Below are 13,456 nucleotides of genomic sequence, written 5' to 3' on the forward strand. Positions count from 1 at the left end.
AATGCCTGTGCTCGATAGAATTGTCCAAAACACTTTTAAAGGCACCACCTGCCTTTATTGCTAAAGCATTATTTCAGCCACGGTGGTGATCAGAAATGTGCTCGGGGGATGGGGGGAGAATAAAAGAATAGACAATATAGGAGTAGGCCATTCGGCCCTTCGAGCCAGCACCACCATTCAATGTGATCATGGCTGATCATTCTCAATCAGTACCCCGTTCCTGCCTTCTCCCCATACCCACTGACTCCGCTATCCTTAAGAGCTCTATCTAGCTCTCTCTTGAATGCTTTCAGACTTGGCCTCCACTGCCTTCTGAGGCAGTGAATTCCACAGATTTACAACTCTCTGACCGAAAAAGTTTTTCCTCATCTCCGTTCTAAATGGCCGAATCCCTTATTCTTAAACTGTGGCGCCTGGTTCTGGACTCCCCCAACATTGGGAACATGTTTCCTGCCTCTAACGTGTCCAACCCCTTAATAATCTTATATGTTTCGATAAGATCCCCTCTCATTCTCACAAGCCATTCGATACGACCATGGCTGATCTATGAAGTCAGGCAGCATGGACACCTTTGGCCCAACTCCTCCAAGCCGACTATGATGCCACATCAAAGCTAGTCCCATTTGCCCAAGTTTGCCCATATACCTCTGAACCTTTCGTGTCCAAGTACGTGTCCAAATATCTTTTAAATGTTATTGTACCAAACTCAACTACTTCCTCCTGCAGCTCGTTCCATATACCCACCACCGCCTGTCTGGAAAAAGTTGTCCCTCAGATTCTTGTTAAAATTTTACCCCTCTCATTTAAAATCTATGTAGTTCTTGATTCCCATACCGTTGGAAAAAGATTCTATGCATTCACCAAATCTCTTCCCCTCGTGATTATATACACCTTTACAAGATCACCCCTGGACACAAGAGAATAAAGTTCTGTGCCACTTAGTCGTCGTCCTCAATTCACACTTTCAGATGTTTCTCTATCACCATCTGAAATATTTTGAATAACCTAATACTAGGTTAATTCCCGGAATGGCGGGACTGTCATATGTTGAAAGACTGGAGCGACTAGGCTTGTATACACTGGAATTTAGAAGAATGAGAGGGGATCTTATCGAAACATATAAGATTATTAAGGGGTTGGACACGTTAGAGGCAGGAAACATGTCCCCAATGTTGGGGGAGTCCAGAACCAGGGGCCACCAGGTTTGAGAATAAGGGGTGGGCCATTTAGAACGGAAATGAGGAAAAACTTTTTCAGTCAGAGAGTTGTAAATCTGTGGAATTCTCTGCCTCAGAAGGCAGTGGAGGCCAGTTCTCTGAATGCATTCAAGAGAGAGCTAGATAGAGCTCTTAAGGATAGCGGAGTCAGGGGGTATGGGGAGAAGGCAGGAACGGGGTACTGATTGAGAATGATCGACTATGATCACATTGAATGGTGGTGCTGGCTTGAAGGGCCGATTGGCCTACTCCTGCACCTGTTGTCTATTGAATGTAGCCTGAGGCAACCTCTGTAGCAGAGAATTCCAGAGTTTCACCACCTGAAGAAATTTCTATGCGCCTCAGTTTTGAATGATCAGCCCTTTACTTTGCAACTGTGTTGAGATTCTCCCACTAGCAAAAGTCACATCTCCTGATGATGTATTATCCTTGCACAAGTTCACCCCTCACTTTTCTTAAATCTCAAGGAATAATCAGGATGGAAGAAAGTGTGCCAGAAAGCGGCGCGAGAAATGTCGGTGATATTCGGGAGTAAACAGCAAAATTCACCATGGTCACCATATTTAGTGGGAGCTTCCATGAAGTTGTGCAAACTCTTTTCATTAAGCACGTGTCACATGGCATTGGAATCGTCCCACACAGAGGATGAATTTTGAAAGTTTCTCCGGAATCCAACTGCAGTTGCAAGTCGTGCAATGGTGACCGTGTCAAATAGTGGTTTAAGGGTAGGGGGATAAGATAAACATTTGATAAAATGGACTCCTCCAATATATGAGCTTGTCACTAGGATCAAATCCAGACTAGTGAAAGTTGACTGCAGTTCTTTGTCTGGAGGCAACAGACCTATGACACACCACCCAGATCTTTCGATAGAAGTATTGTATGCTTAATTACAATGGAATCAGACATTGAGTTATCATTAAGTAAACTGTGAGACGCAGGCAGCCACAGGATATTTTGTAACAGTTCCACCTGCAGTTAACTCAAGATAAGACTGTTTTATTTGGGCCTGGTGCTTCTATAAACACGGGTCCAAAGAAGGGTCACAACCCAAAACGTCGCCCATTCCTTCTCTCCAGAGGTGCTGCCTGAGCCGCTGAGTTACAATAGACAACAATAGACAACAGGTGCAGGAGGAGGCCATTCGGCCCTTTCTAGCCAGCACCGCCATTCAATGTGATCATGGCTGATCATTCTCAATCAGAACCCCGTTCCTGTCTTCTCCCCATACCCCCTGACTCCGCTATCCTTAAGAGCTCTATCTAGCTCTCTCTTGAATGCATTCAGAGAATTGGCCTCCACTGCCTTCTGAGGCAGAGAATTCCACAGATTCACAACTCTCTGACTGAAAAGGTTTTTCCTCATCTCAGTTCTAAATGGCCTACCCCTTATTCTTAAACTGTGGCCCCTTGTTCTGGACTCCTCCAACATTGGGAACATGTTTCCTGCCTCTAACGTGTCCAACCCCTTAATAATCTTATACGTTTCGATAAGATCTCCTCTCATCCTTCTAAACTCCAGCATTGTGTGTCTATCTTACACTACACACCACTGCCATAACTACAGTGCCCTCCATAATGTTTGGGAAATGGGGGGGGACTATGTATAAACACTGCTGTAATTTCTACATGGCGAAACCAAAATGTTTAAAAATGGCCTTTATTAAAATCTGACAATGTGCACTTTAACCGCATGTGATTTTTTAAATATTACAAATCTCAAATTGTGGAGTACAGAGTCAAATAAATAAATGATGGGTCTTTGTCCCAAACATCGTGGAGGTCACTACAAATAAATTTATACGGGCTGATTATGTTGAACACGAAAACTAGGCAATGCAGTCGGCTGGAGATTTGCTACTCGCCTCCATGAACGTAATTCAAACCCGACCTTGAAAGATCAGAAACTCCTTCCTCCATTGGCCAACTGTGAAGATCCTGCCTCAGATAGATGCAAGATGCTGGAGTAACTCAGTGGGACAGGCAGCATCTCGGGAGAGAAATTCTTTCTTTACAGAGATGCTGCCTGTCCTGCCGAGTTACTCCAGTATGTTGCATCTATCTTCGGTGTAAACCAGCATCTGCAGTTCCCTTCGACACAAGATCCTGCCTTAACCTCGTTACCAAAACAGCATTCAATTCATCACAAACTGCTGGTTTCATTCACTCAATTCAATGGATCAACTAACATGGGAATTTAGGTATAGAAAAAAGGATGTGTGGTTTGGGCTGATGCATACTAATGCAAGATTAAACATCTATGGTACACCTAATATGTCAGCACTGCTGGTACTGAGTGCCTCAATTGCACAGACAGCTCCCCTGACATTATCATTCCACACATCGCGTACAAAGAGCTTTTAAAATTGGAAGGCTGGATTTTACCTTTGATATTTTAGTCTCTATATACATTGTATTCTTCAATCTCAGTATGCTTGGGCAACATAGACTACTCATGGAGAAAGCGTCGTTTAACTCATGGAGAAAGCTTCGTTCATTATGACCGTCCCGTACACTATTTTGAAGGCAACTAAAACACATTTTGTGTCGGAAGGAACTGCAGATGCTGGTTTATACCGAAGATAGACACAAGATGCTGGAGTAACTCAGCGGGTCTGGCAACGTCTCTGGAGAAAGGCAAGGAGGATTCCGATCTGAAACATCACCTATTCCTTCTCTCCAGAGTTGCTGCCTGGCCCGCTGAGTTACTCCAGCATTTTTTTGTCTGCCTAAAACATATTTTAGTTGGCCATTGGCCAAGTGAAAACAACACCTTTAATCCCAGATACTTGAGAGGGACATGTGTTCCAGCAAGTCAACAATGCAGTCTCATCAGCAGAACAAAGCCAGAATTAAAAACACAGATCCAGAATTCTCCTAGAAAATTGCATCATTCTAAAGGGATCAGGGGGTATGGAGAGAAGGCAGGTACGGGATACTGAGTTGGATGATCAGCCATGATCATATTGAATGGCGGTGCAGGCTCGAAGGGTCGAATGGCCTAATCCTGCACCTATTTTCTATGTTTCTATGTTTCTAACTCACCTCAGAGATAGATTTTATGGGACTGAAGTCTCAGGAAACGTTTAGTTGAGTTCATTATCACGTGTACCGAGGTACGGTAAAGAGCTTTTTGTTGCGTGCTATCCAGTCAGTGGAAAGACTGTACATGATTACAATCGAGCCGTCCACAGTGTACAGATATAGAATAAAGGGAACAATAATCTATGGTGAAGGATAAAGTCCAGTAAAGTCCGATTAAAGATAGTCCGAGGGTCTCCAATGAAGTAGATGGTAGGTCAGGACCTCTCCCTAGTTGATGATAGTCGCAACTTTACTTATTCCATAACCCGAGACATTTGCACTGATCAGCCAACTTGTTTTCAAAGACAATGATAATACGGCCAGCTTTGTGAATGTAACTGTGATGGGAGACAGGCACTTCAGCCCACCGAGCCCACCCCGACCGGCAATCCCCGCACGTTAACGCAATCCCACACAAGGGACAATTGGTATACATTTATACCCAAGCTAATTAACCTACAAACCTGTACGTCTTTGGAGTGTGGGCGGAAACCGAATGTCTCGGAGAAAAACCATGCAGGTCACGGGGAGAACGTGCAAACTCCGTACAGGCAGCACCCATGGTCAGGATTGGACCCAGGTCTCTGGCGCCGTAAGGCGGCAACTCTACTGCTGCGCCACCGCGACCGTTTATTTTTCATTGCAAACGGTGCCAAAAAGATGGCGACTGTGCATTTGTGAGTTGTGCAAAAGAATTTCACCGTGCTGTGCAGACGTGACGATAAAGAACCATTGAACCATTGATAGATTAGCGAATTCAAGGATTCTCCAGAGAGTTACTCCAGCAATTTGTGTGTACCTCCTCTGGCAGGAAGGCCTTCTAGCAAAATGAAGGGAAATAACCACAATTTCCAAAAAACAGCTGAACTACTCATTTTCTCCTCATGTTTCATCCTCGAGATGAAAGTTCAGCCACTGCAGACTGGGGAAATAGTAAGCACCGGTCACCTCATCAGATCAGTGCCTTTATGTCTCCAGAGAGATGGATTTGTGGAAGGATGAGCAGCTGCAAATGTTACACAAATTAAGCACGTATCCAACATGCCAGCCATCGCTTCGGCCAGGAGAAAAACAATTAATAAGGCAAGGCAAGAGAAAAATTCAATAGGATAAATTTATCACAAGTGTCAGGTTGTCAAAAACTATTATTTAAGCTTAGTGCCTCTGCGGGAAATTTTAAAATTGACATGAAATGGTGAAAAATACACCGATCAGCCAAAACATTATGACCGCTGACAGGTGAAGTGAATAACAATGGTTATCTTGTTATTATGGCACCTGTCAAGGGGTGGGATATATTAGGCAGCAAGTGAACAGTCAGTTCTTGAAGTTGATGTGTTGGATGCAGGAGAAATGGGCAGGAGTAAAAACTTGAGCGACTTTGACAAGGGGCAAATTGTTATGGCCAGACGACTGGGTCAGAGCATCTCTGAAACGGCAAGGCTTGTGGGGTGCTCCCGGTCAGCAGTGGTGAGTACCTACCGACAGTGGTCCGAGGAGGGACAAACCACAAACCGGCGACAGACAGGGTGTTGGGCGCCCAAGGCTCATCGATGCGCGAGGGCAACGAAGGCTATCCCGTCTGGTACGAACCGACTGTGGGGAGACGACAAGCCGGTGGAGGGAGTGTGATGCTCTGGGCAACGTTCTGCTGGGAAACCCTGGGTCCGGCCATTCATGTGGACGTCAATTTGACACGTGTCACCCACCTAAACATCGCTGCAGACCAGGTACACCCCTTCATGGCAATGGTATTCCCTGATGGCAGTGGCCTCTTTCAGCAGGATAATGCGCCCTGCCACACTGCACACATTGTTGGGGAATGGTTTGAGGAACATGGTGAAGTGTTCACGGTGTTGCCCTGGCCTCCAAATTCCCCAGATCTCAATCCGATTGAGCATCTGTGGGATGTGCTGGATGGACAAGTCCGATCCACGGCAGCTCCACCTCGCAACTTACGGGACTTGAAGGATCTGCTGCTAATGTTTTGGTGCCAGATACCACAGGACACCTTCAGGGGTCTTGTAGAGTCCACGCCTCGGCAGGTCAGCGGTTTTTTGGAGGCACACGGAGGGCCAACAGCATATTAGGCAGGTGATTATAATGTTTGGGCTGATCGTTGTACAGGAGGCCTTCTTGATTAATAATCTTAGCAGATTTGTCAGGCTCCATATTCCACCAACAGGTGGCAGAAATTTGAGACGGAAGCCTGAGGCCTGAGCCCAGTGGTTGAGCAAAAGCAACTTCTGTAAAGCAGGATGGTATCGAGATGAAAGAAAGTGCAAGGACAGGAGTGTATGTAACAGAGGAGTGCATATATTCTTTGTCCAAAGTCACTCAAGAAATTAGGAAGCAGGATACACAGATTAGTTGTGATACAAGGCCCTAGCCACAGCATTAGCCAGTCTAAAGGCGTATAGCACAGAAAAATCCTTCGCCCCAACTCATCCCTGCACGCCAAGATGCCCCATCTAAGTAGGGTTGCCAACTTGCACACCCCCAAATACGGGACAAGGTGACGTCACCGCCGGCGCGCCCCACGTGACCTCACCCAGCCTGCGGCCACGTGCTCCCGCTCCACCAATGGCAGCCCCGCCTCCCGGCCCGGACGGCATCCATTGGTGGAGCGGGAGCAGATGGCCGCTGGCTGGGTGAGGTCACGTGGGGCGCGGGGCGGTGACGTCACCTCGTCCCGTATTTGGGAGTGAGATAGTTGGCAACCCCTAGCCATATCTCGAAACTAAAATAAACTAATAGCAGGATGTTCTCAAATGAATAGACTGCTCATTACTCGGTCAAATGCCCATCATCTGTCACATGCTCAAATCTGTTAAATAAAGGGAAATGAGATAATCCTCTTGCAGATCAGCAATCGATTAGTGCAGCTTGAAAGAGAAAAACAGATCTAATGCAGAAATTGGTTAAACCAATTCAGACAAAATGGCATGATTAATCTCAGCTTTGGCCTCCATCCGGCTTGCTGTTGAACTGACTTACAAGTGCCAATTTATTTCCCAACCCCGTCTGCATTAGTCCTTGGAACAAAAAACCCTCAGGAATTGTTTACTTATTAAACAGGATTACGGAACAATGTCGAGTTCCAGATGCAGCAGATTGCCCAACCATATTAGGAGCCCCGAATGCCCGCTGACAGCACTTATTTTTATTAAAGATTTTGGCTCAAATTCTGTACTAACAAAGCCTGAAAATAAGAAAACGAGTGTATTATAGAACAGACAACCTCACCCTTATCCATTCAGCCAGGTGAGGGACTGACAGAAACAGGGCACCCTGACCTGTTCTGCATAAACTCGTAATCAACGGAAGAGGAACACAAAACGCTGGAGTAAAAGGCAGCGTCTCTGGATAGGTGGAGTGGGTGACGTTTCTGGTCGAGACCCTTCTTCAGGCTGAGATTCAGAGGAGAGGGAAATACAGAGATAAGGAAGTGTAGGGTGTGAAAACAAGACATCAAAGGGGGTGCGGCTCAAGGAGAATGTAGAATAGATCATTGTTAGCTAGGAGAAGGTAACAACAAAGCAACAGAGATAAAATGTAATTGGGGGCAATTAGACTGGTCAGAGAACTGGGAAGGGAGAGGGATGGAGAGAGAGAGGGAAAGCAGGGGTTACTTGAAGTCGGAGAAGTCAATGTTCATACCGCTGGGGTGTAAGCTGCCCAAACAAAATATGTTGCTCCAAGTACCCCAAATCCTTATCCTTCAGTCTGAAGAAGGATTGCGACCCGAAATGTCACCCATTCCTTCTCTCCAGAGATGCCGCCTGTTCCGCTGAGTTACTCCAGCATTTTGTGTCTAATTGACACCAGCATCTGCAGTTCTTTCCTACTCCTTATCATATCATATCATATCATATCATATATATACAGCCGGAAACAGGCCTTTTCGGCCCTCCAAGTCCGTGCCGCCCAGCGATCCCCGTACATTAACACTATCCTACATCCACTAGGGACAATTTTTACATTTACCCAGCCAATTAACCTACATACCTGTACGTCTTTGGTTATCCTTAACAACAGACTCAAATCTTATCAACCACTGAAGTCAGGCTATAATTTCCTTTCTTTTGCCTCTCTCCCTTCTTAAACAGTGGGGTTACATTTGTGATTTTCTAGTCCTGTGGAACCATTCCTTGTGCTTCGATGAGATTGTGGTATGTTTCTAAATTCCAGCGGGGATAGGCCCGCTCTTGTACCACGTCTCCGTCACCAGACGATTTATCAATAATGAGCATCTTCGGCATTTTTGTTTTCTTTCAGATTGTGAAAAGCCAATGGAAAGTAAGACCCAAATCACAGTAACGCAGTATGGAATTTGTTAATATCTGTGACACCATGGGAACTACACTCATCCACCTGCAGGACCTATACATCAGGAGGTGCAGATCCAGAGCAAGCAAGATCATGAGGGACCCCTGCCACCCCAGTAACGGACTGTTCCAGATGCTACGATCAGGCAAACGCCTCCGCTGTCACGCTGTGAAAACGGAGAGGATGAGACGGAGCTTCTTCCCACAGGCCATCAGGACTGTCAACTTTTATAACCCCAGAGACTACATTTTTGTCGACACTAATAGTAACTTATTAACTTTATTTATATGCTGTAACTGTAATTCTTTTTGTGCACAACCCGCAGGCATTGCCACTTTCATTTCACTGCACATCGTGTATGTGTATGTGACAAATAAATTTGACTTGACAAGACTCTATCGCCAGAATAAAATAAGAAACTAATAATGGCAAGCACCGTCTTAAGATGCGTGGGGCAATTTTTTTTAAAAACACACAGTGATAGGTGCTTGGAATCTGCTGCCATGGGTGGTGCAAGAAGACACGATAGTTCCGTTTCACAGCCGTTTCGATAGGCATGGATATGCAGGGATTGGAGGGATAAGGATCTCACACAAGCGGAGAAGGCAAACTTGGTATCATCTTGCAGACCAAAAGGCCTGTCCCTGTGCTGTACAGTTCTATGTTCTGCGCTTTGCTCTCTGTCTAAATGATGCATCCCAAACAAGCAGTCATCTTATCAGTAAAGCTAGGAATATATTCAATCAAGTGCAGGTACCGGCTGTGCTAAAATAGTGTTTTTGTTTTCATACGAGAGCTTGATCAAAGATACTAGAGGAACGAGATAGACCACTCGACCCTATAAACCCCGTAGTACGTCAGGGCGCCATTTTAGTCGGCAGAAACTTGCAGAAACAATTAAAAAGAAATAACAACAAAAATCTGTGAATTGATAGATGAGATATTTAACAACAAAAATCTGTGAATTGATAGATGAGATATATAACAACAAAAATCTGTGAATTGATAGATGAGATATATACTGCATTTTAATGGTATCATCACACATACTGTTTCCCCAAAACACTGATTACACTGCGAGAGGCAGAGCGAACGGTGGGTTTTGCCTACTAAAATGGCGGACGTTACGCTCCTTTGCGTACTATACTTCAGTATACACGATTTCAACGGAGTAGTTCATCTTGCTCCTCTAGTATCTTTGAGCTTGATCACTGCATCAAAACTGTCCTCTTTTCAACTCCCTGGCTCAACTTCAGCAACCAAAGCCCCCCCCCCCCAACCGCCCCACATTCCCTCCATCCCCCCCCCCCCCAACCGCCCCACATTCCCTCCATCCCCCCCCCCCCCCCCCAACCGCCCCACATTCCCTCCATCCCCCCCCCCAACCTTCACCACGTCCAGAAGCAAATCATTTGGTGCATCTCACCTTGCAGCAACCTCTCCTCCTGTTGGCTGAACGTGGAATGGTACTGGCGTCTAAGGCATAGGGAAGTCGGCCCCTCGGTCTCCTGCCCTTCCATCTGAGGGCCCGTTTCACATAAGTGCTCTTTGGGAAGAAACAAAATAAAGTCAATCCAGTTCACAGCCCCATCAGTCCTGCCACCCTAGCCATAGTGTCAGGCACAACAGAACCAGGCCCGTCGGGGGGTGCTGAGCAAACTGGCATTCTGGGCTAGTCCCATTTGGCCAACATCCCTCTCAACCTTTCCTATCCGTATATCTGTCCAAATGCCTTTTGAAAGCTACAACACAAAAAAAAACTCCTACCTTGAGAGCGTGAGGAGGGAGAGGCAGATATTGAAGTATATTGCTTCCAAGGGACAGAATCGAATAAACATTGAAGCACTCAGACAAGGAGTGCTGGTGTAACTCAGCGGGTCAGGCAGCATCTCTGCAGAACATGGATAGATGATGTTTCGGGTCGGGACCCTTCTTCAGCAATGAAGCACTCAGTACTGCCCCACCATCGACGCAATAGACCTTCACTAGTAGCCGATGCACAGGATTCAACAGTAAAGCTAATCTGCCTCATGCCTTGCCAAGAACAGTTACCAAACAAAACCCACAAACTTCAGTGGAAAATAATGCATCCAAGTCTTAATAAAACAGCTGGAAGTTTCTTTATCAAAAGAACCAAGCACGTCACATAGGCAGCCGTCAAATGACACAATGCGACCACACAAAACACTCGCATTACCAGTATTTATTTCAACGCAAACATTTTAAGATTAATTGATTAAAATCGTTGAAGACATCAGCGACGCAGTGGTGCTGGTTTCTGACGGGCACGATAACAGACGCACCACACATCTCTGTCCTCCATACAGCTGGCAAGCTCCCATTTTGTCTCTACCTAGGCGTCTTCCATCAACGTCTTCAGCATCGACTTGTTTGGTCGTCCCGGGCTCCGTCTTCCATGGGTGAACTCCCACAGCACAACCTCGTTTGCTGGTGTTTCTGGGTGGAGGTGGCAATGACCAGCTCGGAAACGTTTGGTTGTGCCCAGCTGGAGGCTAGCTGTGTTCCACCTCGTAACTCCCTTGCAAGCCTGATCAAACCTCGGAGATGGTCAGGGAGGGGATCACCCCTTCCGTGGGGCGGTAGCCTCTCGAGAATGGGAGCTACTGCAGGACAGAGGTCCAGTTTGGCACATTCAACAGGCTGCATCATGGAAACACACACTGCCTGAAGGCAACTGCCATCTCCTTGCTTCTCCAACAAAACACAAAGGCCAGATTTAACTCGAGTCATGTGGAGAACATATTTTAAACCTTCAAAACACACAATGTATTCATAAAAATGTCAAGTTTATTTATTACCGAATATGCTAGTCAACAATTTCATCACATGCAATGTTATTTAATTACCTAACATTAGTTTGCCTGCAGTTATTATTTACACGCAAACTTTCAGCAAGCTTTCACTGGGGTTTGGACAGATCCCAGTCACTGAATATGAGACGGCACGAGGTCCTTAATATTGTGGTCCTCCCCCCCCCCCCCCCACGGACTCCTAGCAGTGGCTGCACCCACCTTGAGCAAGTTCCTCAGCACGGTGGCGCAGCGGTAGAGTTGCTGCCTTACAGTGCCAGAGACCCGGGTTCAATCCTGACTACGGGTGCTATCTGTACGGAGTTTGCACGTTCTGTGACCACGTGGGCTTCCACCAGGTGCTCCGGTTTGTACCCACACTCCAAAGACGTGCAGGTTCGCAGGTTAATTGGCTTCTGTAAATTGTTCCTAGTGTGTACGATGGGATACTGGGGTAACCAGTGTACAGTTGATCGTTGTAAGAAAATAACTGCAGATGCCTGTACAAATCGAAGGTATTTATTCACAAAATGCTGGAGTGACTCAGCAGGTCAGGCAGCATCTCAGGAGAGAAGGAATGGGCGAAGTTTCGGGTCGAGACCCTTCTTCAGACTGAAGTCTGAAGAAGGGTCTCGACCCAAAACGTCGCCCATTCCTTCTCTCCTGAGATGCCGCCTGACCTGCTGAGTTACTCCAGCATTTTGTGAATAAATACAGTTGATCATTGGTCAGTGCGAACTCAATGGGCCGAAGGGCCTGTTTCCACGCTGTATCTCTAATCTGGACCTTGTTCCGGAACGACAGCAAGTTTCACCGTCACCCTTCACCGCCCGGCCCGGCCTGGAACGTGGCAACTACAACAGCGGGAGAAGACGGCATGGGAAGAGAAAAGACATTCTGGCCTTCCATCACAGTGAGGAGGTGACTGGAGGAGACTCACTGTGATGGATGTTTCTTTTCGTTTGATTGTGTGTGTTTTTGCTTATTTTTATTGCTCTTGTTGTTGGACTGTGGGTAATCTTTCATTTCACTACACATTTATGTGTATGTGACAAATAAACTTGACTTGACTTGAGGTGGATCAGAGTGGGTGTCTGTAGCAGCAGCTGAGAGAACATGTCCGTGGGAACAGCCTCTGTCATGCAATTGATCAGGATGAATCTCAAGATATAGCCTAGCACATCTTCACACCTTGCATTACATCAAAAGCTCACTGAATTTACAAATGCTTTATTACTGGAGCCTTCAGTGAAATTGGACATCAGGTCATAAGAAAGGATGTACTTGCTCTGGAGGCAGTGCAGAGAAGGGTTACACGGTTAATTCCAGGGATGAGGGGGTTGACATACGAGGAAAGGTTAAGTAGGTTGGGACTTTTCTCATTGGAGTTCAGAAGAATGAGAGGCGATCTTATTGAAACGTATAAGATCGTGAGGGGCCTTGATCGGGTGGATGCGCTAAAGATGTTTCCAATGATCGGGGAGACCAGAACTAGGGGGCATAGTCTTAGAATAAGAGGGGGCTCTTTTAAAACTGAGATGAGGAGAAACTTCTTCACTCAGAGGGAGGTTAGTCTGTGGAATTCGCTGCCTCAGGGAGCTGTGTAAGCAGGAACGTTAAATAAATTGAAAACAGAAATAGATTGTTTTTTAATAGACAAGGGAATTAGGGGTTACAGGGAGCGGGCAGGGAAGTGGACATGAGCTATTGTTAGTATAGTAAGACCTGAGTAATCTCCTGGACAAGTTTCGATCGCCTAGCTTGGGGTCGGAGAGGAATTTCCCGGATTTTTCCCCCAAATTGGCCTGTGTTTTTATCTGGTTTTTCGCCTCTCCCAGGAGATCATACGGTTCTTTTGGGTGGGAAGAAGGGCGATAGTGGGAAGGGGGTTGGGATAGGATCAGCTATGATCGTATTGAATGGCGGAGCTGGCTCGAGGGGCTGGTTGGCCTACTCCTGCTCCTATTTTCTTGTGTTCTTGTGTTCTTGTGTTCTTGTGTCATAAGTGATAGTAGAA

The 13,456-nt window shown here is 46.2% G+C and overlaps 1 protein-coding gene across 2 annotated transcripts in view; it reads right to left on the reverse strand.

The window, feature by feature from the left end:
• The window catches only part of LOC144611620 (myocardin-related transcription factor A-like), a 138,248-nt gene that overhangs the window by 77,810 nt on the left and 46,982 nt on the right, over positions 1 to 13,456 (reverse strand). The window contains exon 3 of one of the 2 annotated variants that reach the window (XM_078430837.1): positions 10,056 to 10,175. The exons of the other annotated variant lie outside the window; for it this stretch is intronic. Within the exon in view, the coding sequence (XP_078286963.1) occupies positions 10,056 to 10,149 (94 nt within the window). The 5' untranslated portion in view covers positions 10,150 to 10,175. The remainder of the gene's footprint in view (positions 1 to 10,055; positions 10,176 to 13,456) is intronic. 2 annotated transcript variants of the gene reach the window in all.

This window comes from Rhinoraja longicauda, chromosome 40, assembly GCF_053455715.1.
Source record: "Rhinoraja longicauda isolate Sanriku21f chromosome 40, sRhiLon1.1, whole genome shotgun sequence".
NCBI classification, from domain to species: domain Eukaryota; kingdom Metazoa; phylum Chordata; class Chondrichthyes; order Rajiformes; family Arhynchobatidae; genus Rhinoraja; species Rhinoraja longicauda.